General features: G+C 56.3%; 1 protein-coding gene across 11 annotated transcripts in view; it reads left to right on the plus strand.

The window, feature by feature from the left end:
- Window positions 1-27,398, plus strand: part of TCF3 (transcription factor 3) — an 84,504-nt gene that overhangs the window by 33,720 nt on the left and 23,386 nt on the right. For all 11 annotated transcript variants that reach the window (XM_086627731.1, XM_086627729.1, XM_086627733.1 and 8 more), the window contains 5 exons: window positions 9,621-9,694; window positions 10,744-10,837; window positions 19,506-19,573; window positions 22,714-22,843; window positions 25,109-25,158. In XM_086627731.1, the coding sequence (XP_086483857.1) occupies window positions 9,621-9,694; window positions 10,744-10,837; window positions 19,506-19,573; window positions 22,714-22,843; window positions 25,109-25,158 (416 nt within the window). The remainder of the gene's footprint in view (window positions 1-9,620; window positions 9,695-10,743; window positions 10,838-19,505; window positions 19,574-22,713; window positions 22,844-25,108; window positions 25,159-27,398) is intronic.

The following is a 27,398-nucleotide window of genomic DNA, read 5'->3' on the forward strand; positions in this document are numbered from 1 at the left end:
AAATAAACCGCCAAGGCCACCGTGGTTGTGCGTGCGTTTGGTCGCTTCCCCACGTAATTTCGACATTTTTTGGAAACGATCTTGAATTTGTCTAATTTTTAACTGCCTCCGACCTCCCCCACCGCTGGCTCCGGCGTGCGGTGGGGGGCTGAGAGGGCCACGGCCCGGGGAAGCCGCCAAGGAAAGCCTTTTTGTTTGATCTGAAACGTCTCTTTTGCAAACTTTCGGGTTATTTTTATGGTCAGGTGTAAGTAAACAGGCTTTTGTCCCTTATTTTCTTGCTCGGAAACCAAGTGGAAACCAAAAGATTTCTATTCCCCAGCAAAAGGGCAGTAGTTCTGGTTGCATCTCCGATACTGTAATTTTATTTTACATTGCAAATTGAACAATACTGGGAAAGATGCAAATCAGAGCGGAAACAGAGCTATATGCTTCTAAGTAAAGGAGTGGGGGGGGGTGGTGCCTACTCCGTGCATCTGAGTGTATGTGCAAAATGCACAGTTGCCCCTGGAATACGAAAGGTCAGTACGTAGCGTCTCGGGGGACCCGCTGCCGTCGTGTTTCATCCCTCCCCGGCATCGGGCTGCCGTGCGCGCTCTGCAAAACGAATCCTTTCTTTGCACGACAATCCGTGCGTCTCTCGCGAGCGCGCAACTTCGTGGTAAAATAAATGAGCTGGAAAAAAACCAGGATGTGGATTTACTCTTGCTCTTCTCCCCGAAGCTTTCTGTTTAATGGAATATAACCCCTCGCTCGGCGAATAGACTCGTGTCTACTGAATTTAAATTGTTTTCGTGGGAGCAAACGTGGTGGTGTTGAATGCGTGTGATGCAGAACACGAGTAAAAGTTCTCCGTGGTTCGGTTTCCGTGCAGGATTGCAGTTCCCAGGAGTTCTTAGAAGTGCTATAGACACACGTGTGGGCTTCAGGCTCCTGAGTGGAATGAATCTGGTGTTTAAGTCAAGGATGTAACTCCTCGTAGCTCCAAAGGTTTTAATGTTTAGTTAGTAAAATTAAATATTTTCAACATTTTTCGCGGTGCCCTCTTGGTACAGGGGTCCTGCAGAGGCGGATCTGAGCCACCTCTCTGCTCTTCCACAGGGTTGGTTTGATCATGAGCTGCAACCAGCAGCTGCTGGTGGCTCGTCTCCAGATGTGGGCTCGGAGCAGCCCCTCGTGCTTCTCCCAGCCTCCGTGGTCCCCGGCGCGGTGCGATGGGACCGCAGGGCAGTGGGGTCCCCGCTGTCGCCTCGCGTTGCGTCTCCGTTTCCATGCCCGAGGCGGGGAGCAGAGCGTCTCCCCCGAAACACGCGTTGCTACAAGGCGCCAGCGAAGAACAAGCAAATTCTCTGACACCTGTCACCGTCTCGACTCAAACCAGTATTATCCTTGGCCCGTTTCCCTGCACTTTTGTTCCTTAGACCCTCCTTGACGTCCCGCTTCTTGCAGAGCGCGGATGAGCCGTTGGGCTCGGATGGAGGCTGGGGACGAGGGAGGTGGGTAGGTTCGTCCTGGAGAGGCTGGGAACAAGGGGTGTGGTGGGTCAGACCTTGTGAAAGCACCGACTGGTTGAGCCCCGTGTTCTCCTCTGTCCCCTTTTCTTTTCACGCTGCTCCTTTGTGCTCTTGTTTGGTCATCGCTGTGCCTTTGTTTTCACAGCTGGGGGAAGTGTTTTGAGCTTTAAAGTTTATTTTCTTCCCTCTGGTTGTCGTCACAGGTTTGTTTTGTTTCTCCCTGTGGCATCTCGCTGGCTTTGCTAGGGGCTGGGAGGTGGGAACGTCTCAGCTCTCCGTGCGTTTCTGCCGGAGCAAGCGGGCTGCTTCCCCGGGCTCCATCGGGCCTCGCTGCCTTCCCTTGGTCCCACTGGATTTTTGGGAGTTCAAGAAATCCTGTCCAGTTTGGCCTGTCCTCCAAGGAGGGGGTAGCCCAGCCATGCACTGCTGGCACGAGCCACGGTTCTCCGAGTCCCGCAGCGGCGGCCGTGGCACGGTGTGGTGTTGTCTCACCACTGGCACCACGTGTGGTTGTTTCACAAGGTCATGGTGAGGTTTGGGCTGGTCCAGGTGATCGATTGCCTTAATTAGGACTTTAAGCAGGCAAACTCTGGTTTCGATCCCCAAAACACGGTGGGGACCTTCCTGTAGGGTCTGCAAATGATGCTTGTTCCTGAAGGGTGGTTGAATTTCCTTGTTGGCTTTTCTTTTTTTTCTTTTTTCCCAAACCTTCATCACCCCTGTGCTGGACACTATTTGTACACTTATTTTTCTCTTCTGGTGTGTTTTCTCGGGTGTCACCCCAGCACCCCCGAAACCAGCCGGGGGGCTGCCTTGGAGCCCACCCCATCCTTTGAGAGCGGTTCCAGCTGCCCGTGGCCCTGACGTCCGAGTGAAGCGATGTCCTGGCCCACAGCAGACGCCGTGAACGCAGCTTCATTCTGAAACGCTGTGTGCATCATCTCCCAGACCATCTTTGAAAGACCGGGAGTAACTAAAGTACTTCTTTGGCTCTTTTTCCCCCTCTTTCTGGATTTTTTCAGTGTTGGCTGTAGATTTAATTTCTCTTCTTACTCATCGCTCATCCAGAGCCGATGGGGAACAGATCATTTTTCCCCACTGTCTGCCTGGTACCGCTCCCACCTTTCCCCAGCCCCAAACACTTCCTAAAACCCAGCTCTGAGCGTGGACCGTGCAGAAACTGCTGAACCAGAACACGGCGCGGGAGATGCCAGAGCAGATGCTGAGCGGAGGAATTAATGATCACTGAAGTGGTGGCATCAGCTTTTTTAAAGTCAAAAATTATCCCTGAGTGCGCATTTGGGGAGGGGAGAGGCAGCAGCGGGCGCTTCCCTGGGGACAGGGGTGTGGGGGCCCGTGCCGGCTGGATGTGCGTGTCTTGGCATGGAATTCTCAGTGTATTCATCATCACAAAGATAAGCGGGCAGAGTCTGCCCCGTGAATCCTGCAGGGATCTGTCAGCAGGCTCTGGGATGACCCGTTTGTTTAACGTGTTGGCACAGCTGGATGCATCCCGGTGCCTGATCTATAGGGTGGCATCACTCCCATCCACTCTACTGGGTCATTGTGGTCCGGAGCATCCGCTGTGCCGCCGGGTCCGTGGCTGCTCCTGGACAGGTCGGGAAGTCAGCAGCATGGAGGGGCAGGGGACAGGACCGAGCCGGGTCCTGGTGAGCTGTGAGCTTCTTGGGCAGCGTGGCTCCATCCCTTCTCAGGAATCGTGGGCTTCAGGGAGCACATCCAGGACTGCCCGGGCTGCGGCAACCAGCCCCGCAGCCCGGGCTGTGCGGTCCAGGCACGGAACGGCCTCGCTCCCGAGAAGATCCACCAAAATACCATCCTTCTCCCCAGGCTGCAGAAAAGCTGAGCCTCACCATCTCGCCCAGCCAGCTTTGGGCCAACCTCGAATTCCGAGGCAGCAGAGGGGATGAAACAGAGCTCACCTACCTGGGGCGAGGACTCAGCACCGCTTGCTTTTGGTGGAGGATTTCTTTTTCCCTCTTTTTTTTTTTTTTTTTTTTTTTTTTTTTTAATTTTATTTTTATTGTTTTGTCACGCACTGGGAAAAGGAAGTGAACAAATTGTATAGTCCCATCCACAATCGACGTCCTGTAAACAGCCACTGGCTGCCTTCCACTCACAGCTGTTTTTTCCTCTTCGGGGCTGGATGGGGCTGGTAAACAAACAGGCCGAGCCGGCGGCTGCTCCCAGCACCCGCTTTTCCCCGTGCCGGGGCTCTCCCTGCGCCTGGGAGCCCTTCCCGGCCGATGGGTTCCAAGACACATCCGTGGGTTTTCCCTCGCCGAGCGGCGATGTGCAGTTCCAGGGAGCCAACTCTTGCCAGGAAAAACAACTTTGCTAGTTTGACTGGGACTAAAGCTAATTACCAGTCGACTAATTTTATTGATTTCAAATCCCTTTTAGCAGAGATTTTGCTGCGAGGCTGATCGCCAGAGCGATTAGGACACAAAGCCGCTTAATTTGGAAGTGTTTATCAAGCAGCCTTCTGTCACCTCCGTTTCAAATCAAATTACTGGTGGCACTGGTGTCTCTATCGGTGGTGGCTCCTGCCATCCCACCTCTGACGGCGGCAGGCGGGGAGCAGAGTCCCCCCAACTCCTCCCGGGTGACTTGGGGGGTAGCAGAGGTTAAGTGTATTCGTAACACGAGCGTGGTGGGATGCTGGCTGGGGTGTGTTTATTTCCAGCTGCCACCACATCCCTGTCCTGCTCTGCATGGGAGCTGAATTTGCCACCTGGGCACCTTGTGGTCCATAGACCCTTGAAGATGGAAGATGCCATCTTCACGGTAGCTGTGGCTGCTCTTGAACTGTGTCCAGCCACACGAGGGGCTTGGCCTAAATATTTTTAATAGATTTAAAAAAAAAAAAAAAGCCTAGCCTAGGCGTTTTGATGGGAATCAGATTAGGGAGGGTGCTTTGATGCTGGCAGATTGCGGAGGCAGGGGCGGCCTGGGGGAGGGAGGCGCTCAGCCCGGCTCAGCCGCAGCGCGGCATCTCCAGCGGTGTCCCCTGCGGTGGTCCCCTCGCTTCATCCTCCTCCTGACGCTGAGAACTTGGTGCCTTCAAGTCATTTGAGCCTGCTGGACCACGGCTTTGCAGCAGGGCATGTTCTCCTCCGAGTATCCCGTGGTGCAGGATTTAAGAGGAAAAAACTCTGGATCATAGAATTGTAGAATGGTTTGGGTTGGAAAGGACCTTCAAGACTATCTAGTTCCAACCCCCCTGCCATGGGCAGGGACACCCTCCACTACACCAGGTTGCTCAAAGCCCCATCCAACCCGGCCTTGAACACTGCCAGGGATGGGGCAGCCACAGCTTCTCTGGGCAACCTGCTCCAGTGCCTCACCACTCTCAGAAGGAAGAATTTCTTCCTTAGATCCCATCGAAATCTCCCCTCTTTCAGTTTAAAGCCATTGCTCTGTGTCCTGTCACTGCCCGCCCTTGTCCAAAGCCCCTCTCCAGCTTTCCTGTAGCCCCTTTAGGTACTGGAAGGCTGCTAGTATGGATCTTGCTACACAAACAGTGTCCGAGAGGTCTCAGAAGCAAAACATCCTGCTCTGCATCCCTGCGTGTCCTCTGGGCCCGGAGGGACGGCTGCCCACCTGCTTCGCTCATGAAGGAATCATCGGGGATGGAGCTGGTTTTGAAGGACCTTGGCCTGAACGCAAAGGCCGTACGTCAAGGAGCCCTCCTTGGGCAGCTCCGGGTGGGCAGAGCCCGGGCCGGCACCGCAGCCACACTCTTGTTGAAGAGTTGGGTGTTGAAAGTGGTTTCATTCCTCCTGGGTGGGGAACAGCTCCTGGTGCCCCGCGTCGCCAGTCGCTTGCACGTCGCCTTTTCCGGTGGCTCGTTATCAGGTGAAGGGCTTTTTCGCTACGACTAAATGTGGACAAATTATTTTTATCCATGCTGAGAGCTTAAGACAGTTCTTGTCTATCAGCTCTTCTTAGCTGAGGCAGAAAAATCGTAAAGGGGAAAAAAAAATTGCTGTCTGACAGCTACATCTTATTCTATTAGTATGTTTTAATTAGAACACGAGCAAGAAATGTGTTATGAATATTCATGATCAGGGTTATTAAAATGCACAATTAATCCGTACGCTTTTTAATAACTGTATTAATAGAGAGAGGAGGTAGTTCCTATTTTTGTCTTTTCTGAATTGGAGAGTGTGCCTTAACTCGCTTAGGTGGAAAATGGGTTGGAAGTTGGCTCCCGACAGCCGCGTGCGCACACCCGGGCATCGCAGAAACCGCCCGCGCGCTGCAGCAGCCTGGCGAGCGTCGCGGAGCCGAGCGCTGGAAAGCTGGGATGTGCCAGAAGCGAGCTGGCGTGTGCAAACGTGGCTCAGCTCCGTGCCACGTGAGGTTTGACACCATCTCAGTTGGTGACTTGGGTTTATGGGGTCGTTTGGGTTTTTCGCCCGGGACTGTGCGTGCTCTAACGCAGTAAATCTGTGCCCGGGGGTGAGGGCGGTGGCCGTGGGATCTCCGTCTCACCTGAGGAGTACCCGGCAGCGCGGGAGCAATGCCCGTAGGCACCAAACACATCACCCCAAGGTGCTTTGGACCATCCCCTGGGCACCCTCGCCTCCCGAGCTGCTGGGACAGAAGGGTCTGGGTAGGATGCTTGAGTGCCCTTGGGCGAGCGCTCAGGAGAGCCCCGAGAACGCTGGCATGGGGCTGCCTGAGCGATGTCTTTCTCACCCCAGGCTTCCCCATCGTCTTCTCCTTCCTCCTCTTCCTCTTCCGTGCTTTGGGTCGAGCCCAGCTGCTTGGTGCCTGGGGAAGGCTGGACTCCCTGCGGGCCGGGCAATGTGTGGCCCTTTGGCAGTGGCACTGTCTTGGGGGGCGGTTTATGGTGGGAGCAGAGCAAAACCCTGTGGATGGGGGCTTTTCCAGGAGCACCTGCCTTTTGGCCAAACTTTGGGTTTTCGCAGGATTGGCAGGGGGCGTTTGCTGACGAATTTTAGATCCATACTCCGACACGAAGGGAGGGAAGAGCAGGTTGGCATCGAACGTAGGACAGATGCCAGCAGTCGAAAGAGGACAGTCTGTTTTGGTTTTTTTTCTGGCTTCATCCCAGAAATCCCTGAATCCTTAAAACACCTGCGGGCTGAAATGGGGAGATTTTTGCAGGCACCAGTGACTGCGGCTTGGGGAAGGCATGAGACCTCTTTTTTTCCAGCGGGCGTTGGGCAGCGGGCTGGCTCCGCGCTGGCACGGGCACCTTTGGAGATGGCCGAGCCTTTGAGGCTGCTTCCAGAGCCGCGTGCCGCTTTCCGTGCCGCTCGGGTGGCAGAGCCATCACCTCGCTTCACCTTGGCAGCCACACGACCACGTGAACACCGGTGCCACTGCGAAAAAAAAAGGCATTTTGGATTTTCCCAGGGGCTGGTTTGCTGTTGTGGGATCCGCCTGGTTGCATGGTTGGAGGGCAGGGTTTCCCTCCCGGCTCCTCCTCGGCCGGCGTGGGGAGGGTTGGGGGGTGCTGCTTGCCCCCAGCTCCATGTTTCCCCCGGAGCAGGGGGGGGAAGAGCTGGGGGGGTGGGTGCCAGGGGCTTGTGCACGCTCCAGGAGGGCGGCTCTGCCTCCGCAGCCGGCTGCGGTGCTGGGTGCCAGCGGAGCACCCGCCGCGGTTCGGACCCCTCTTCGGGGTGCGCCTGTGGCACCGCAGGGTGCAAGTGGCTGGTGCAGGGGGTTTCTCCACGTCTGGGGGTCACGTCACCCTCTTGGCCTCAGCTTTTGTCACCTGTACCTCCTGCCTCCTCCTCTTCCCTCCTTCCTTGGGGGAAACCTGGCAGTGATTTTTTTTTTTTTTTTTTTATGTTTTGTTTTGTTCAGGAATTTTGGCTGGAATTAATCCTGGGCTTCCAGGCACCTTGAGCTATAATCCAGCCTGCCCCACTGCGCATCCTCTTCCAAGGCATTCTGGCCTGGGGATGCTCCTCTGCCCTTGGGTGGGTTAGAGACAGGATGGGGTGCCTCTGCAGGAGGGCAGGGTGACCCAGGACCAGCAAACACCCATCCTGCACGGTGCAGGGGTGGGTGTCCAAGTCGAGACCCCCCCTGTGCCTCAGCTTCCCCTCTGGTTCTGGGGCTCCCAAGGCACCTCATGGGGCAGCGGCCGCAGCCAAAGCCTGGTGGGTGCCGCAGTCCTTGTCCTTGCAGCGCAAAAGGACGAGTTTGCCGAGGATGTCTGAGGCTCCTGTCTTCACCCTGACCGTTGGGAAGCTTGAAAAACACCCAGGAAAGCAAAATGAATAGAAGGAGCGTTCCTGCCTCCTGCTCTCCGTTGGTGTTTGCAGGGTATGCAGATGAATTGCTTTAGAAAAACACATTAGCAAAGCAAAAGTTTATTCTAGGAAGTAGGAGGTGGGAGAATTGGCAGTAATTCTCCCTAGTATCCAAGGTATTATTAGAGGCTTATCCCTGCTCTGCACAGTAATCACATTGGAAATTTTTGATTAGAAAACAAAATCTAAATGAGAATTATGAATATTCATTAGGTGTGGAGATTAATATGCATAATTATGCAAATTAGACAGCAATTAAACACCAATTCTCTGGGGAAATGATTAACACAAAGGCACAGAAATAGAAGGATGTAATTTGAAAGAAGTTTCTGGTTAAATGAACAGTGAGGGGAGCGGAGGAGACAAACACGCGGCGTGTTTGCCATAATAATCAGCTTCGCTAAAACGGAACCGGAGCGTGCCCTGCAGCCCTGCCCCGCTCCGCGGCACCGCTGCCAGCACCTCGGCTGTTGGCACTCCGCTGGAGGAGGGTCCCCAGAGAGCCCCTGGCGCTGGGGGTGGCACAGGGTGATGCTGGAGCCACAGCGACAGGTTTCTGGTGCTGCCCTGTGGTAAGCGTGGCACTGCACCCCCCGCAGCAGGGCCGGGGGTTCCGTGGGACGAGGCAGAGTGGTGGCTCTGGCCGGGGCCACCCGCGCTGCGCAGCCGCCTGCGGATCCGGGGGGTCTCCCGCTCGCCCCGGCTGAGCCCTCAGTATCTGCGCAGCGTCTCCGAATGCCGCAGGGCGGAACGATGCCCCTGCCCTGCCCGGCCCCCTCTAAAATCCCCTGGGGAGACGCCCACTGCCGCTTGCTGACCCCTGGTCTCCCACTGGAGTGGAGGAGATGGACCAGTACAGTTGGAAATTCTGCCACCGAGTCGAGGTTCAGCTGCCAGGGAATGTTTCTTCCGTGCAGTTGTGGTACCAGCTCGGACTGCAAGAACTTTGCTCATGTAACTCCTCAGGCTTTTTTTTTTTGGCCTGGCAGACGTTTGCCATCTCCCCATGGGTCGTTGTGTGCTGGGAGCTCCAGGGACTCAGCCCGGGTAGACCTGGCAGGGGGTGAAAGGAGGCGATTTCCTACCGCGGTCTGCGTGTGGGCACATCGCAGACCCCTCCAGTTTGGTTCCTTGGCATTTTGGGGTCGGATCCCCTTTGCCAAGGATACACTAAAATTGTGATGGATGGGAGTGTGTCCTCTATCGACAGCGCAGCTTCCTCCTGCCAGAGCATGGCGAGACTTCAATAACAAACGTGCTTGAATGAGTGTGACCGAGCCACAGGGAACCTTGTACCCCCAGCAGTTCCCATCTGAGGCTTTCAAGTCTGGGCACTCTTTTAATTCTGCCCAGGTGCAACGAAGAACAGTGTTTGGTCCAGGACCTGGCAGCACCACGGGCAAAAAACGGGTCCCACTGGAGCATCGGGGTGGGTGCAATGAGTTGTGAGGTCCTTGTCCTCTTCACCATTGGTCTCCGGGGAGAAGAGGTTCGCAGGCGCTCTCTGGAATAAAGCGAGTTAAAATACTTGTTTCTCCTCTTCCTCCCACTGTCCCGTGTTTTGAAGCATTTCCAGGCTGCGGTGGGATTTGCTTTGAAGTTTGTGGAATAAACTCCCAGCTGGAGTGGGAAGGTGAGGAGGGAGAGGGGAGGATCGGTCACGCCAAGTGGAAGTGGTTTATTAATGAAAATATTACGTTGTTTGCAGAAGGAAGAGTTAATTTTGTGAGAACACCTTTGAGGCTTTGCTGATAAAGCAAGAGTAACCTTTGTTCTTCCTGTTTTTCGGTAGGTTTGGATGAAAGGCCAGGATCAGGTTCCTGGGGAACGGGAGATCAAAACAGCTCCACGTTTGACCAAGGAAGGGTAAGGACGAAGCACAAACACCGCGCTCCAACCAAAACAAACAGGGGCTGTACTGGGACATCTCAGCACACCCCGATCGGGTCTGACCCTGGAACAGCTTTTCTTGCCCCATTTTGGGTGTTGGTTCTGTTAACCCTGTGGGGGCAACAGCAGGGAGAGGGACCCCCTGATCCCCATCTCCCCAGGCTTCGCTGCCTTGATGCCCCCCTCGGAGAAGGCTCTTTCTCCAGAAACCCCCAGACCCGCACCCGGTGTGGGTTCACCGTGGCTGTGGGGTGGCAGATGTCCCCAAAGGGGGTCTCGGCCAAGCGGGTTGAGGGATCTCACCTGATGGGCTGTGCCGTTGGCAAAGCCGGCCAAGCGCCCGTCGTGCCCGGCTGTAGGAGCCCGAGGAGCCGACTGGCGCTTCTTTTGGGGGGGCACCTGCCGTGCCAGCCAGCCCAGGTGCCCTCGGCGGGGACGGGGAGCACAGGAAGGGTTTTGCAAGGGAAGGAGTTGAGGCTGCACCAGCGCGTAACTGGGGCCCGAGGACGGGAAGAGAGAAAAGACATTAACTTAATTGAAATGGTGTCATTTTGACAGATGCTCGAGTTTTTAATGGGTTTATGTGATTCGTTTTTGCAACGGCACCTTTCCCTTCCCTTAGGTCAGCGGGGGAGCGGGCGCTGCGGTGCCGTTTCTCATTTTTATAGGTCTTCACCTCGCCCCTTCACCCCGTGGCTGGGGAGGGGGGTGCCCGGCTCTCACCTGGTGGGTGCCAAGCCCCTGGGCGAAGGCAGAAACTGCCTGAGAGCTGCCAGCGTGGAGCAAACCCCTGGGTAACCCAGAGGGGGTTGCCATATCCCCTCCCATCGCCACGACCCCGTGGCTGCGCTGCCCCTGCTCTCCTGCACCGTGAGGCTAAAATCCTTTCCGTGCCCTTTTTACGAGGAGCCTTTGACTTTGGCCCTTCCTGCTATGGGAGAGCCTGAGCTCCGGCAGCGTTTCGGCATCTGGCTCGGCATCACCGCGCGCCCCGTGGTAATAACTCTCCTGTGTTGCTTCGGCAGAGCTATGGTGAAGGCGCCCACTACGGCGAGCACAGGGACCTCCCGTCGCACAACAGCATATCTTCATCACCATTCCTGGGAGCTGGACTGGTGGGTAAGTGCCTTTCGGGTGCGTGATCAAAGCAGGGAACATCTCACCCAAAACGGCACGTGGCGGTGGGAGTGTTTGCACCGGCTGCCGTTGCCGTTCCCCACGTTGGACCCGCTCCAGAAGGTGTTCTCAAAGCTGTGGGTAAAGGAGCTGCCATCCAGAAGGTCCCATCGGTGCCTGACGTGCATGACAGGCGCCGTATTTTATGTGCGTGATCCTTACATGTGGTACCGGCGCTTTCCAGTACACCCAGAGGCGATAGCAGAAATTGCTGGTGCTGTGCCAGCACAGGGTGAGCTGAGTTTGCTCTTGGAAGCTGGTAATCAAGGGTGGAAAAGACCCAGGAGAGAGGGAGGGAAAAAGCCACGGCTCATCACTAAGGTCTTGCGTCGGGCTCGCGGCTGCCATGCTTGCTGCCGCGCAGCCCCGGGGCGGTGCAGTCTCCGCAGAGCTGGACGTGCCCCCCCTCACTGCAGGGGGGTCGTCAGGGGCTCTTCTTGTGTCCTGCAAGGATCTGGCAGCCCAGTCTGGCTCCTCCGTTCCCTGCTGCAACCGGGCAGCACGAGGAGCTCGTGGGGGCCAGCGAATGCCGTGCGGCCCCGGCCTCACCCACCAGAGATGGTGATTGTGCGTGACCGGATAGAATAGAATAGGATAGAACCATAGGATGGTTTGGGTTGGAAGGGACCTTCAAGACCATCTAGTTCCAACTGCCCTGCCATGGACAGGGACACCCTCCACCAGACCAGGTTGCCCAAAGCCTCATCCAGCCTGGCCTTGAACACTGCCAGGGATGGGGCAGCCACAGCTTCTCTGGGCAACCTGCTCCAGTGCCTCAGCACCCTCAGAGGGAAGAATTTCTTCCTTAGATCCCATCGAAATCTCCCCTCTTTCAGTTTAAAGCCATTGCCCCTTGTCCTGTCACTACACACCCTTGTCCAAAGCCCCTCTCCAGCTTTCCTGTAGACCCTTTAGGTACTGGAAGGTGCTGGAAGGTCTCCCAGAGCCTTCTCTTCTCCAGGCTGAACAGCCCCAACTCTTTCAGCCTGTTTCCAGAGCAGAGGTGCTCCAGCCCTTGGAGCATCTTCGTGGCCTCCTCTGGCCCTGCTCCAACAGCTCCGTGTCCTTCTGATGTTGGGGCCCCCAGAGCTGAACTCAGCACTGCAGGTGGATGTGTGTGACAATTCACCCAGTTACCTCTCCCAGCTTGGAGGTGGGAGGAGAGATTAAGAGCAGAAAATATCCATCTTGAAGGGCTTAGAGAGCTCTAATGACATTAGGTCAGGAATTGGGGTTAGTCCTCCCCACCTTTGCCCACGCAGTGGTGGTTAAAACCCTGCCGTGAGCGTGGAAGGAGCGATGTTGGGGCAGCGAGTGGTGTTTGCTCATGGTTTGAGGGCTGGAGTTAGAAGAGGGAATTGTGTCTGAAACAGAAAATCCCCACCGTGATAGGAGGTTCCTCTGGAGCTGGTCAGAAAGGGGAAGAGAGGAGCAAGGTCATGCTGGGAAGCGAGCAGCCTTGTGTTTGCCCCTCCTGGCTCACATCTGGGGCGAGGGACTCGCTCTTAGCTCTGCTCTGGCCCTTTCCCTCCTCCTGCTTTTGGAGGGGACAATGTTTAATTGTTTAATTGCCCCTCGGGGGTCCCACGCAGTCGTGGAAGAGCGTTTCTGAGCAGCTTTCCCCCCATCCCTCTGCAAGGGTGGTTATTCCTTCTCCTTTTCTGCCCCAGGAGGATGTAAGCCAAGCAGAACAAGTGTTTCTCAAAAAGCCGGGGGAGCCTCGGTGCAGATCAGGGTTCCTCGGGGGGGGGTGCGTGGGGGGTGCCCAGCCCATCCCAGCCCATCCCAGCCCATCCCATGCCTGGGGCCAAGGCAGCCTTGAGAGTTTCCAGCTGAGGAGCTGCCCGGGGAGTAACAGGGAGGTTTTCCCCTTTGATGTGTGCAGGGAAGACGCGTTTGGCTTCCTCTCAAAGCCAGGGCTGCCGGTCTTTGGCAAGCGCCGCGGCGCTCCCCGGCAAGGCTGCGAGCCCAACCGGTCCCCAGCACGTGGAGCCGGAGCCTCCACCGCCCCGGCGGGTGGTTTCCACTGGCTGTCTTCGCGGTGCCGGGTGAGCCGCAGCCTCGTGGCCGGCGGGACGGTGCCCACACGCCGTGCCCGAGGCTCAGGTGCCCGCCGGGGCTGCGTCTCCGCACGCTGGCGCAAGGTCTCAGCTGCTGGCCTGGGCGGTCAACTGCAGCACCGGGAGCTCCAGTGCCGAAAACAGGAGCTGTGGAGGCCGGGAGAGAGCAGCCAGGAGGAGCAGGAGGCTCCTCACGTTCCCAAGTTGCTTTTGTTCCTGAAACTGAATGTGGTTTAAGTAGAAAACATCAATTCCTGGAGCAGGTTCCGAAATACATAAATAAGTTTTGCTTTGCCTCTCGTGTGCTGAGAAGGATGAGCCAGAGGAAGACCACGGGTGGGATTTTCTCCTCCTCTTTACCAAGCTGCTGCTGAAAACTTTTTCAAGTAGCAAAATGGTAAGTGGAAGGGGAGAGACAGGAGAACAGAAAAAAAAAAAAATAATGCTTTTGTGTATGATAGTGTAAAAGCAGTGGCAACGCAGGAGGGAAACATGAGTTTTGGAGATGTGCCACTTCAGGTGCCAGTCCCTGGTTTTCAGCAAGGTCCCCCCAGGGGCAGCGGGCTGGGCAAGCTGGTGCTCCTGGGGCATTGGAGGGGAACCCATGAATTTTAAAATGTGAGGAGATGGAAGGAGCAGATTAGGATGGACATGGCCAGTGGTACGAGGTGGACAAAAGGTGCATGAGATTATCATAGAACCATGGAATGGTTTGGGTTGGAAGGGACCTTCAAGATCATCTAGTTCCAACGCCCCTGCCATGGGCAGGGACACCCTCCACTACACCAGGTTGCCCAAAGCCCCATCCAACCTGGCCTTGAACACTGCCAGGGATGGGGCAGCCACAGCTTCTCTGGGCAACCTGCTCCAGTGCCTCACCGTCCTCAGAGGGAACAATTTCTTCCTTAGATCCCATCGAAATCTCCTTATCCTCCAACACACACACACCGGACACCGAGCGCCCTTCCCGCAGCCCAGGGAAGGTTTCCAACACTCACTTGTTGGAAAAACGGAGCTAAACTGATTCTGTGGCTCTATTTTCCACGTGCATCCGGTGAATGGAAAAAGGCTCCGCGCTCGCCAGCCTTTGTTGGGCTGGGGACCTCCTGCCAGCCCCGGCTTTGAAGCATCAGTTGTGTCTTTTTGTGGGGGGAGACTTCACGTGCTCCTGAGGGCGTTTTGGGGCCGGGGTGTGCGGGATTCGGAGCGGGGGTGCACTCGGGTGCTCCCCCTTCCCGCGGGAGCCGTCTCGTCACTCACAAACTGCTCCGACACGAGCCGTGGGGGTGAGGAGAGAGAGTTGGGACCCGCAGGGTGCAGCAGCCGTTTGGATAAAGGAGCAGCGGGATGTGCAACTGCTTTTTTTTGGTCCAGATTTCTTCCTAGATGGTCCTTGTGCCATCACCCAGCCTGCACCCTCGTCCCCCACCCAGGGTCCCCCTCCCAGGCGTGGTGCGGAGGGGGCTGCTCAGCTCCTGAGGAGGAGGAAGATGCTTCACCAGCCCACGCTGGGGGAGCACAAAGCTCTGGGGCAAAGTGCTGGATGGATTTAATCCCAGAAGGAGGGCGTGCCAGTCGTTCCCTGCGAGCAGGCAGCAATCCCGGCAGCGGGAAGCTCCAGCGCTGGTGGCTGGAGGGACAGTTACCTCCCTGCTCATCTATGGGCAGCCCTGGTCCAGCCTGGTCTTGGGATGATGATCCTGCAGATCACAGGACCAAAACCAGTTTGAATCTAGTCCCAAACCAGTTTGAATTCACGTAGCATACTTTGAAAGGACAAAGACTGATTTCTGTTCCTCAGTAGCAATGCCTGCGAGCTCCACCACTCCCTCCTCCAAGTTTTCAAGCTTTGAGCCCTCGGTGCTGCTCTCCGGAGGATGGGTGATGTCCTGGCGAGCTCTGAGCATCCAGCCTCGGGTGGGAGAGGTGATGGGTGCCATCCCTGCCTACCTGGGAGCGGTGCCAGGACACAGCCTGGCAACCAACTGGCTTGTCCCAGAGTGCGAGGAGATCTTTTCTGTTTGTTTTACATCACTGATCTTCAAAATCTGCCACTCTTTTGCCATTCATCTTCAGCGCGGGCGTGGGGGGGGATTGCTCAAACAGCAGGGAAACTGATAAGCCATAACAGATTTCTTTCTAGTAATTATTTCTAGTAATTAGCTTCTTTTCAGAGGAGTATTTCTAATCTTGTGTGCATTGTGAGCTGTTGTGGATTGAGTTCTTCCTGGACAATGGTTTTAATCTGCCCACGGATGGGGTTTGTTGCTACTCCTGGTTTTTTAACATTTTGGTTTTCTCCCCTCCTTTAATCCCTGGCAGTGTTTTTCCTCCCCTTTTTCCCTAGGCTGTAACTCTAATGGAATTACTGGCACGGGACTGGGGAGAGGTGGGATAGTGGACACTGGGGGCTGCACCGGATTTCGGCTTGCGGGGACGGGGTGATGCGGGGGCACGGTGTGACTTCCCTGCGGGTGGATGGGCAAAACGTCTGCCTTCCTACTGGCAGGGACGGGCCAAACCCGTGGGCAGCACCAAATCCCCTTTCCATGGCTTATTTGTACGTATCGGTGAGCGGGGCTCGTCTTGGGGAGAGAACCAGCAAAACCACAAGTTTACTTAAGGTGAGATGCTGCTGCGGTCCCGGGCACCGACGCCAAACCCTGGGACCAAATCTGCCCTCGGGAGGAGAGGGCGCAAACAGGGCCCTGGAGTTTCTCTGCAGAAGTCCCGGGTGATGGCAGACCTGGAGGAGGCTTCGTCCGAGCCCGGCACAGCCGGATCCTGCAAGAGGGAACACACTGGGGAGAGGAGAGAGGTTGGGGAAAGGCTTACTGAGCGGGGCTGGAGGCAGCGTGGGCAGGCGACGGGCAGGGTAAGGGCTGGCGGGGGTGGCAGAGGCAGGAGGGGGATGCCAGGACTCGCAGCGACGCAGTGCCGTGAGGAGCTGGGAATACCAAACGCTCCCAGCCAGTTTCTGGATGCACCTTGCTCAAGGTGCCCTCCGCCGTGCTTTGCCTCTGCATGCTAAAATTTCCAGAGGTAAAGCCAACTGATCGGATTTCCAAAGGAAACCCCTTCCCCATTCAAGGGGTTTATTCCCAGCATCATCTGATTTTTAATTTTATTTTATTTTTCCGCTTAAACACCCATCCGCAGATTTCAGTCATTTGGTCAGGAGCGAGATGGCATTTGGGGAGGTTCCTGGCGTTTTCTGCCAAGACCTGCCTCCGTCCCGGTCCTCGCCGCGGTCCCAGTGTGTCGCTGCCTTCTGGGGTCGGTCCCACTGGGCTGTGGCTGCAAAGGGGCGACTGAGGCGAGTCCCGGCACAGCCAGATTTGCTGCATATGCTGGTTGGCATCTCCCTGGCAGCAGAAACAGCACCTTCTGCTGGTGGTTTCGGCTTTTTCCTTGCCCAACTCGTGGGCTTTATTTCAATTGGCTACTTTATTTCAAACTTCAATCCAGGGAAGTTTGCCGTTCTTCCTTCTGCCTTGTTTTCCCAGGCAATTAAATGTAAAATGTCTACTGCCGAGATTTTTGCTGGGTTTTTTCTCTTTTATGTGATGACGAAGGAGGGTACCAGAGCTAACCAGAGGGGCTGCCCTCCCTTTCCCAACTTCCATAGGATCATGGAATGGTTTGGGTTGGAAGGGATCTCAGACATCATCCAGTTCCAACCCCCCTGCCATGGGCAGGGACACCTTCCACTGCACCAGGTTGCCCAAAGCCTCATCCAACCTGGCCTTGAACACTGCCAGGGATGGGGCAGCCACAACTTCTCTGGGCAACCTGCACCAGTGCCTCAGCACCCTCACAGTGAAAAATTTCTTCCTTAGATCCCATCGAAATCTCCCCTCTTTCAGTTTAAAGCCATTGCCCTGTGTCTTGTCGCCACACACCCTTGTCCAAAGCCCCTCTCCAGCTTTCCTGTAGCCCCTTTAGGTGCTGGAAGGTGCTGGAAGGTCTCCCCGGAGCCTTCTCTTCTCCAGGCTGAACAGCCCCATCTCTCCCAGCCTGTCTCCAGAGCAGAGGTGCTCCAGCCCTTGGAGCATCTCCGTGACCTCCTCTGGCCCCGCTCCAACAGCTCCATGTCCTTCTGCTGTTGGGGACCCCAGAGCTGAAGGCAGCACTGCAGGGGGTCTCAGGAGAGCAGAGCAGAGGGGCAGAATCCCCTCCCTCGCCCTGCTGCCCACGCTGCTCTGGATGCAGCCCAGGACACGGTTGGCTTTCTGGCTGCCAGCGCACGGTGCCGGCTCATGTTGAGCTTCTCATCAACCAGCACCTCCAAGTCCTTTTCCATCCACATTACACCCGCTGATCCAAGCGTACAGCAGATTGCCGGTACCGGTCACACTCGCTGTCGTATGGGAACGGAGCGAGACGTGAAAGACCAACCATCAGGTGAAGGCAGCGGGGTTTGGAGCAGCACGGTGCGGAGCTGGCACCGGGTCACTGTCCTTCGTGTTCCCGCACGCGTGCCAAGAGCCCCGCGGTTCGCCGGTGGCAGCAGAGGCGTTTGGCTCAGCGCATCTCCGCTCTGGCCGCACATGGAAACAGCGGCACGGCATCGGACGGGAGGCTTTGGCCATTGCTGACCAGATAGACCAGCGTGGCATTACCCTGGTTTTCCTCTGGTTTAGGAGTAATCGCCACCCGCCAGATGCCACAACCTGTTGAGTTATTTGTGTCGCGTTCGCCGGCGCTGCGGCAAAATGGAGCCGCTAAGCTCTTTTAAAAATTAGGTCATTTAGGAGATCCGGCCTCTGACATTTCGACCTTTGTTTACTTAATGGTTAAGCCTCTGAAACGAAGCGGCAGCGGTGCCCGGCGTGCCTGGCTGTCGCCGGAGGCGAGGGGTGGCGGGACGCTGGTGTGCCGCGCCAGGACCCCCAGCACCGTCGGGAAGCGGGGAGTCTTGGGTTTGGGGGTTGTACTGGGGAAACCCACTCTGAAATTAGGGATTGAGCTCAGGGCTCCCACGCCGAGGTTGTCCTCTCTCTTCCCAGCTTCTGCCCTGCGCTTCAGGGCGGCTGGTTTGGGGAAATTTGCTCCCCCCACCCTTCGTCTGCTCCCCAAAACCCCTTAACCGGGTGCGGAGCTGCGGGCTGGCCGGAATGCAGCCCCGGTGCGTTACCCTGCGGTGATGTCTTTGGGTTAAGCAGATTGGCAAAATCCTCCCCCTCCCAATTTTGCTTACGAAGCCAGAGCGGAGGCGGGATGCGATCGGCTCTTTTTGGGGAAGGGCTTTTGCAGGAGGAGGGTCTGGCAGAGCCCCATGCTGCCTGGCCACAGCGCGGGCAGAGTCCCCTGCCCGGGCATGGGGCAGCTGCCAGAGCGGGGCTGTCCGGCTCCGGCTTCAAAGCCTTTTTGATCATCATTTCCCGTTTCCCCTTTTCCCTGGTGGCACCATTAACAGGCTGTAATTAACAGCAGGGAAAAAAATCCTTGTATATTTTCAGTCCAGGTTTTTTGTTTTTGTTTTTTTTTATGAAAAAGTGGCTGTTCCCCACTAAAAAAATGTCTGATTTTGCTTTGGGTGCAGGAGAAACCCCAGAGCAGACTGTTGTACTGGCTGCCCTGGGCACAGGGTTGAGCTTTTCCCTTTCTCCTTGACCTGGGATTCTTCCCTGGGGCTGTGACCCTGCCCTGGCACCCATGGGTGCTGCTTGCCGGGGGCCACGGTGTGCTCTGGGGCATTGACTGCAAGGGAAGAGACTGCAAGGAACGGAAACATTTCACCATGTGCGTTGGGTTTCTTTTTTTCTCTCCCCCCCGCCCCCCCCCCCTCCTTGAAAACACTATTTTCAGCAGCGTGTGGGCAGGGTGAGGTTCGAGCATGTTTGATAAAAGCCGTCGCTGGGTGCTAAAGTTCACTCGGCAGCGCCGGGGCACGTGGGCTCGGCTCACCCGGGGCTGCTCCGTGCAGCATCCTGGTCCGTGCAGCATCCCAGCGGGCAGCGATGCTCCGGATGCTCCGGCTGCGAGGAGCCCCGCAGCAGGGGGGGACCTAATGGAGGGGGCTTGGAAAAGAAGGAAACACTTCTCTATTAAATGCCTGCTTGTTAGATCTGGATGGGTTTTTGGGAAGTGGAATCTCCACCGGGAAAGGGGAAGCGGGTGATCCCTGCGCCGTAAGGAGACGGAGCTGAGCTCCGCGCGGTGCTGCTCGGTGCGGCTGGAATTGTGTTTCCTATTGTCTGGAAAGCGCCCGCAGAGTCTGCTCGCTCGTGCCTGCCTTTCGTTTTGCTCTGTCACTGCCTCTGCCAAATTCAGCTCTTTGATTTTTTTTTGTTTAATATGTCTGGAGGGTTTTTTTTTTTATCCGCTCTGCTCTGACACCGCCAGTTTCCGCAGCCGCAGGCACATCCCTGCGTCGCTGCCAGTTCCGGGTTTCGCCGTGCACGGACCGGCCGAGCGCTGCTGTCCGTGAACTTGAAAAAGCTCCTGGTTTGGCAGCAGGCGATGACGGGGCCGTCGGCTCTGCAGACACATTACGAGAACCTCCCCTTCCCTCTTACAGCAAATGTCTTGTCTTTTCTCCACTGTAGGGAAAAGCAGTGAAAGAGCCTCGTACTCCACGTTCGGAAGAGACACGGGGGTGCCAGGACTAACCCAGGTAACGATAAAACGCACTGAGATTTTTTTTTTTTTCTTTGTTTTGGGGCTGAGTTTCCAGGAGTGAGAGCCTGGGGGTGAAAGGAGCCGGGCGGTTTGGGGCTCACCTCTCTGCACGAGGCCCTGGGAAACTTCTGCCCTGCTCAGAAACGGCTGTTGAGCGTCAGGGGTTTGTCTGGGTGTGCCTTGGTGGCTCAGAAGAGTTGTCGAAAAGTTTAGAAAATGGGGTTGTAGCAGCTTCTCAGTTCTTTTCAAAACCTCTCCAAGCTCACTTAGTTTGTTCTCGTTAATCCTGTTTCGGGCTGATTTGTATTTAATCAGCTACGACCCGGCCAGCGCTGCCCTCAGAGGGAGTTTCCATGAGCTGGATCCAAGCAACACCTTTCCCTGGGACAGGGGCGTAGGCAGAGATGGGCACCAGGAGGCACCTTCTGCCTCCAGCTGCCTGCTGTGGGCTTCCCACCTTCCCTCCAAGCACCATGCCCGGTGCTGCACGCCCTCATCCCCCCGTACCCCCACCAGCATCCCCATGTCCCCCCGCTCGCCAGTTACGGGGAGGAAGAGTCTGCGAGACGGGTTCTGAGCCGTCGTAGCATCGTTCCGGTGGGCACCGGGCGACGTTTTGGTTTTACGGTGGGTCCGTCGACGCAGGACCTGCAGCAGATGCTCGTCTCCACGATGCAGGAGGGACACAGCGTGGGGAGAGCTGCTTCTTGCGGCAAACCCCCGGCCTTGGTGGCTCACCCCGGGTGAACCCCAGCGGGACGGAGCACCAGGGGCTGTGCCAGGGGGAAAACTTTGCTTCCCGTGGGGAATACCACAGACATAAATCAGAGCCCAGGAACGCAGTCGACCGGCCCTGAGATGATCCAGCCTGCTGCCGCTTGCATCCCGAAATAATTTTTCGGGAAGCAGCGAGCACCTCCGCTTTGATGTGTTGCTGCAAGTGCCCCGTCAGTGCCCGAGCGTGGCCCTGGGGAAACAATCTCACCATTTTATTCGAGGGAGCAGCCTTTGGCCGGACAGCCTTTGATTTTCTCCGTGTACACGCACACATATTACATGTTTTAATTTTACACAAATTGTCATAATTTCCTCTTCTCTCTGAACTGAGGATGTTTCCTTTGCTGAAACAGCTGTGCTGGCTGCCTGTGCCAGAGTGGATTTAATTTACCACTGAAGCTGCTAAAATAAAAACGGGCCGGATGCCAAGCCTGGCTTTTTAATGTTACGGTTTTGCCGGGGTTTCGTGGAGGGAGGGGGGAGATATAAGGTAACAGAAACGGGGTGGGCAAATGGTGCCGCGGGGCGGGAGAGGCCCTGGCGCGGGTGCGGATCGGGTGGCATCGCGGGAGCCCGTTTGATGTGGAGGGGAGACAAAACCCCTCTTGTGCAGGGGGGTGGGAGGCGAGCGGGGCCGTCTGCGCGCTTGCCGTGCCCCCAGAACAGTTGTTGCTTCTGGCTCCGGTTTTGGGGGCAGGTTGACCTGTTTGGGGTTTTTTTCTTTCTGAAAAGCACCGGAAAATTGCCGGGTGGCAGATGCACTGGATGGGGAACACGTTAAAGCCCTTCTCCATGGCAGAGCTGCAGCTCCCCCCTCGTTTAACCTTTAACCACCCCTGGAGGTATCCCCAGGGAGAGGGAAGTGGCAGAAAATCCCTTTTCTCGGGGGAATTGCCTTAAAATCTCAATGCCTCTGCATTAGAGGAGCGGGGCAGCTCTGGCAGCTCCTTCGGGGTGCTGTGCCGCGCGCTTTTCTTGGCCGTGCTGCTCCGCGGCGCGTAGCAGTTTCAGAGCAAAGGTAATATGACCGGTGGAACAGATTGCAGGAATTTCACCAGCTGTGAATACACGAGCTCCTCTTTCCCTCCCCAACCCTTTTCTGGAGGAGACAGACTTTTAAAGCAGTGGGTTTTGCTTTTCCAGTTTCTCCAAAGCCTGAAATCCTCCTTTTTTTCAACGTGTTACCCTCAGAAGATGGGTCAAAGCTAAACTTTTGTTGCTTAAAGGTCCCAGCCCTCTTAAATTCCACGTAAATACATTTAACTTTCTCCTGAGGGGAAAGGGGCAGTGCCAGCGGGTGCGCTCCTGCAAGTGACGGCGTGCTTGCTCTGTCCTGGGAGCCAGCGAGCGCCCTGGGCACCGGCTCCGCGCCACTTCCCAGCGTGCCCAAGGTCAGCTGGGATAAACACAAGGGAGGAGTTTTCCTCTTTTTAGAAAGAGGGATTTGCCTTTTCCCTGATAAAATGCAAGAGAAAACCACCCCCAGCAGGAGCGTCGCAGCTCTGTAGCATCGTCTGCGATGAGTCCGGCTGCGCCACGCTGGGCACAGGAGAGAAACCGTCAGTGCTGGCACTGTGGGCTGGGGCACGGGCAGATGGGCATCTGGCTGCGTGACCTGTGCTGTTGTTGCAGTCGGTTTAGGAATGTTGGAGAGAGCTCCTGGCTTTGCTGGTGGGTGAGCGCTGGGTCTGTCCTCTGCCTCGGCCGGGTCCCCGATGGCATCGTGGGGCCGTTGGGTCGGATGTGCCTTTTGAGGATGCTGCGCCCATCGGATGCGTCCCCCGCGGGCACCGAAGCACTGATCACATCAAAAACTTGCTGTAAAACCTCGGAGGCGGTGAGGGAAGAGTTTTCTCCCGAGTCAGTCCGTTAGCCACGGCGTGGGCAGAGCTCGCCACCTCCTGCAGACGCTCCTGCTGCAGTGGCGGTGCGGGCAGGCTGGCAAGGCAGGCGGGCAGCGCTGCCCAACGAGCCCCTTGGCCCAGCTCTCGCCTCCTTGCCCTCGGCAGGCTGGCCAATAAAACCGGCGGCGGGTCCCGTCCTGCCCTCGTGGGATCGGGATGCTCCCCGTGATGCCACCGGCTAGTTTGCATCCTCGGTTTGTAGAGAGCTTCCTTGCTGGGATCCAGCTTGAAAGACCCTTTTTTTATTGCACGTATATTCCCCTATAGCTACCCCCGTATTTACATGTTTGATTTTTTCCTTCTGGTCCTTTGGCTTGTCTTTTTTTTTTTCTTTTTCTCCCTCTCAGCTGAATTTGTGCACAGGCAGCTCAAGGCAGCTCTGTTCTCTCCCAGCGAGCGTGGTGGTTTTCCAGTGTAATTACATGGAAGGACTTTTCTGTCTCCTTGTTTGCAGACTGGTTTCCTGCCCAGCGAAATGGGAATCGCGAGTCCGAGCACGCTTTCCCCCACCGGGGTGAAAGGGGGGTCTCAGTATTTTTCTTACCCCAACAATCCTCGCAGAAGAGGTGCTGAGAGCAACATAGGTGAGTTGCTTCGGGTCACCCTTGGGTGCCACCGCTCCGGTTTGTCCGGCAGCTTGGACACGCAGCCACAGGGGCTGTCGACTGGGTGGGTGCCTGTGTTGGATCTGCCTTCAGGAATGAAAACACTGGTGTTGCCATGTGTGCACATGGTGTGAATTTGGCATTTGCTTTTGGGGTGGGGGAAAAAAAAATAAAAATATATATAGAATCACAGAATCACAGAATGGTTTGGGTTGGAAGGGACCTTCAAGATCATCTAGTTCCAGCTCCCCTGCCATGGGCAGGGACACCTTCCACTACACCAGGTTGCCCAAAGCCTCATCCAACCTGGCCTTGAACACTGCCAGGGATGGGGCAGCCACAGCTTCTCTGGGCAACCTGCTCCAGTGCCTCAGCACCCTCACAGTGAAAAATTTCTCCCTTAGATCCCATTGAAATCTCCCCTCTTTCAGTTTAAAGCCATTGCCCCGTGTCCTGTCACTCCACACCCTTGTCCAAAGCCCCTCTCCAGCTTTCCTGTAGCCCCTTTAGGCACTGGAAGGTGCTGGAAGATCACCTTTTAAAAAAAGGGGTTTGGACTCAGTCATGTAGAATTTCCTTCTTTCTGGAAAATGGCAGATTAGGTGACAGAAGCAAATGGCTTGATGTTCTTCTAAAAACACCTCCAGCCATGCTGCACATCAGTAGTTGTTCCTGGAGCACCTTGGGCCGCCTCCGAGGCTGTTTTTACGGCTGGTGGCCCCCCCTGGAGCCCGGTCCTGCTGCAGGCAAACGGGACTGCCAGGAATGAGTCGTTAGGAAGCGGCGTGAGGTCCGGGCGCTGTGCCGGGCCGTGGGAGCTGTGCCCTGGGACACAGCGGTGTCGCTGCAGCACCTCTGCCTGCCCACCTGCCTGCCTCCGTGTTCCGGAGCGGGAGTTGCCCACGTCTGGATGTACCTGGGAATAAGCCATTTTGCTTTTAACAAAAGCCGAGGTCGGGTGTGAATTTGAGTTCCAAGTGAAGACAAGCCCCAGTTCTCTGCGACTCGTGTGTCTTGTCATAGTTCCCCCCACACCCTCCGAAGTCACTTTCTTGCTGCTATTTTGGGCTTTCCCCAACAAACGAAACCAGAAGTGACCCAGTGTTACGTGTATTTTTTTCCAGTGCTTTTCAGAGAAAGGCATCCACTTTGATGTCACCGCTTTAAAACGTTGCTAGGTTATGTTGCCGGCCCGGAAAATGATTCTTATGCATCGGGTCGTTCTGCGTGATGAATTTCTCCTCCTGAGCTACAATCCGGCGGGGTCCCTGGCTTGGCAGACTTGCTGTGTCAGCATCCTGCACCCCCCCTAGCTGGGGCTTTCCTTAATTATGAACTAAAAAAAAAAACCCTCAAACTTTGAACCAGTGCTTCCCCTTGAGCCAATCCCCTGGATGTTTCCCCCCCGCCGCCTTCCTGAATTGCCACCCGTCCCCCAGGACACTGTCCTCCCCGCTCGGAGCTGGACTTGGAGAGATGGGCTGGGGAGAGACTGGCAGGAGGGCAGCGGAGAAGCTTTCCCAAGTATCTTACTGTATAAGGAGCACATGAAAATACAACCCCATCCGTCCATTTGTTCTCTTTCTGCATCCTCTCTCCACAAACCCACTTGAAATTAGATTGTTTCAGAAAAGACCCCAACCCAACGAGGGGTTATTTATGGGCTCAGTCCCTTCCAAAGAGCGAGTGCAGCCCGGTGAGCACCTCTGCCCCGTGAACTCCATGTGTGGGTGAAACCCACCCTCGAAGGGTACAGATGAGGAGGAGAGGTTCATTCTCAGCCATTTTCGTTATTGGTGCATCCTTGGCTACAGGGCATTTAGGATCTGAGCCCTATTTGTACCTGCATCTTCCATCCTTGGTGACTTTTAGCTGTAGCTTCTCGTTTTCCCTCCTGCTAAGCCCCTACAGGAAAGCTGGAGAGGGGCTTTGGACAAGGGTGTGCAGTAATGGGACACGGGGCAATGGCTTTAAACTGAAAGGGGAGATTTTGATGGGATCTAAGGAAGAAATTTTTTACACTGAGGGTGCTGAGGCACTGGAGCAGGTTGCCCAGAGAAGCTGTGGCTGCCCCATCCCTGGCAGTGTTCAAGGCCAGGTTGGATGGGGCTTTGAGCAACCTGGTGTAGTGGAAGGTGTCCCTGCCCATGGCAGGGGGTTGGAATTAGATGATCTTGAAGGTCCCTTCCATTTCATGATTCTGTGATTCAAAATTTAGATCCTTTCTTCTTTTCTTTTAACTAGATGGACAGCCCAAAAAGGTTCGGAAGGTGCCTCCTGGACTCCCTTCCTCGGTAAGTGGCAGGAGCGTTTTCCCTGCAAGTATCTCTTCCCCATTCCCCCATCTCCTGGGTGTCCCTGCTCCCTTTACCGAGAGAGCTGCCAGCACTACGGGTCCAGCTACCCCAGACATCAAAGGGTTGGATTTTAGCAGGATGGGGAAGAGTTTTCCCAGCTACAGCTTCCTACGTAGGAGAGAAGGAGAAGCGCTGGGAGGCTGTGGTTCTGGGGCACTAAGTGGGGAGAAGGAACCACAATGCTCCCGTGGCCGGAGCCCGGAGCCCTTCTCCTGCTGCCCTGGCTGGCTCTCATCTGTTTGACGTTATGTCACAAGTGCCTGAGTGAAATGTAATATTCGGAGCGATCGGATTTCGCTCCAGAGGGGAAACCAAAGTGGTTGTAAGGCGGGCGGGCAGCTGGGGCTGCTCCAGGTGTGCGCGCTGCCCGCGCTCTTATAAGAAAGGAATACGCTCGCCGTGCTCCCGCGGCTGTTCCGGGGGAATAAACTGAACCATGGCTTTGTGGCTGGGAGTAATGGGATCTCCAGGAAAGCTAATTGAGCGGGCTGGAAGGTTCCTGCAGGAATATGGGAGCTGTCTGGCTGTGCGGCGGTGGGGCCGCGGTCCTCGCCGGAGCGTTTGCGTGCTGGCGGGGGGACGGGCAGGCTCTGTCCTGCGGGCGATGGGAGCCCAGGCTGGCGCTGCTGGAGCGGGTGCGGAGCCGTGAAGCTGGCACCTGTTCCGCAGGGAACACGCGTGTGCGGCGGCTCGTGGGGGAGATCTCATGGTGTGGTGTTCGAAGCTCAGTCCGGAACCTCCGCCCTGGGCTCTGCCTTCAGAAACGGCCCCGAGCTGCTGCTGCCGTCGGGAGGATGGAGGGGGAGGAAGGCACCGAGGGGCTGCTGGCACGGTGTTGGTGGGGTCCTGCGGACTCGTGTCTTGCACAATCAGCTCCGGTCGACGGTGCCGAGTTGCTGCAGGAGTCTGTGTTTTATCAGGGAAAACCTGCTGGAAGCAGAATCCGCGTCACCGTGTCGAGTTTCCGTGTGAAATTTGGAGGCGACGCACGGGGAAAACGGCGCTCCCGACAAATGGCCCTTTATTGGCCTCGGATTTCAAAGGTGGCAGGAGGTGCTGCCCGTCGCAGCCCCGATTCCCACAGGAATCACCATTCCCTCTTTGCCAAAACTCTTTCCCTGCGCCCGAGCCCGGAGCTTTTCCAGCCCAAAAAGCTCTTGGCTGTCGCCTCGGCTGCCCCTCGACCGCAAAGCTCCGCTTTTTGCCGTATGGGCCGGTGCTGCCTCTTTCCTGTTGCCCTCCCTTTGCCCTGGGCTCCGGTTTTGGGTTTGTTTTTGAACTTCCACACCCAGGGGAGGGAAACGGGCACCGAGGTGGCGAGAGAAACGTGGAGCAAAAGGAGCTGCCGGGCTCAAAGGCGACGGATCAAAGGCTCTTTCTTGTCTGACTCGCCTGCGCGGGAGCCCACCCCGTGTTATCACTGGACCCCGCGCAAAATAAATAGGTTAATCAGCATCTTGCTAAAAGAAAAAGTGCTTTAATCTGCAATTCCCGAGCTGCTTGGAAAACTTGGGAGAGGTCAGCGGCCGGAATAGTTGCGGGTGGCTGAAAAGGGAGCGATTCTGCCAAAGGCACCAAGAGGCATTGGCAGCGTGAGATGGGTAAAAGAGGGATGTGAAAGGCGATGCCGGGCGAGTCGGGCACAGAGGGACGGTTTGGGCACAGAGGGACCAGGTTGGGCACAGAGGGACCATTTGGGCACAGAGAGACCAGGTTTGGCACAGAGGGACCAGGTTGGGCACAGAGGGACCAGATTTGGCACAGAGGGACCATCTGGTCACAGAGGGACCAGGTTGGGCACAGAGGGACTGTTTGGGCACAGAGGGACCAGGTTGGGCACAGAGGGACCATTTGGGCACAGAGGGACCGTTTGGGCACAGAGGGACCAGGTTGGGCACAGAGGGACCAGATTTGGCACAGAGGGACCATTTGGGCACAGAGGGACCAGATTTGGCACAGAGGGACTATTTGGGCACAGAGGGACCAGGTTGGGCACAGAGGGACCAGATTTGGCACAGAGGGACTATTTGGGCACAGAGGGACTGTTTGGACACAGAGGGACCAGATTTGGCACAGAGGGACCATTTGGGCACAGAGGAACTGTTTGGGCACAGAGGGACCAGATTTGGCACAGAGGGACCATTTGGGCACAGAGGGACCGTTTGGGCACAGAGGGA

The sequence above is a fragment of the Tauraco erythrolophus genome, chromosome 28 (genome assembly GCF_009769465.1).
Source record: "Tauraco erythrolophus isolate bTauEry1 chromosome 28, bTauEry1.pri, whole genome shotgun sequence".
NCBI classification, from domain to species: Eukaryota; Metazoa; Chordata; class Aves; order Musophagiformes; family Musophagidae; genus Tauraco; species Tauraco erythrolophus.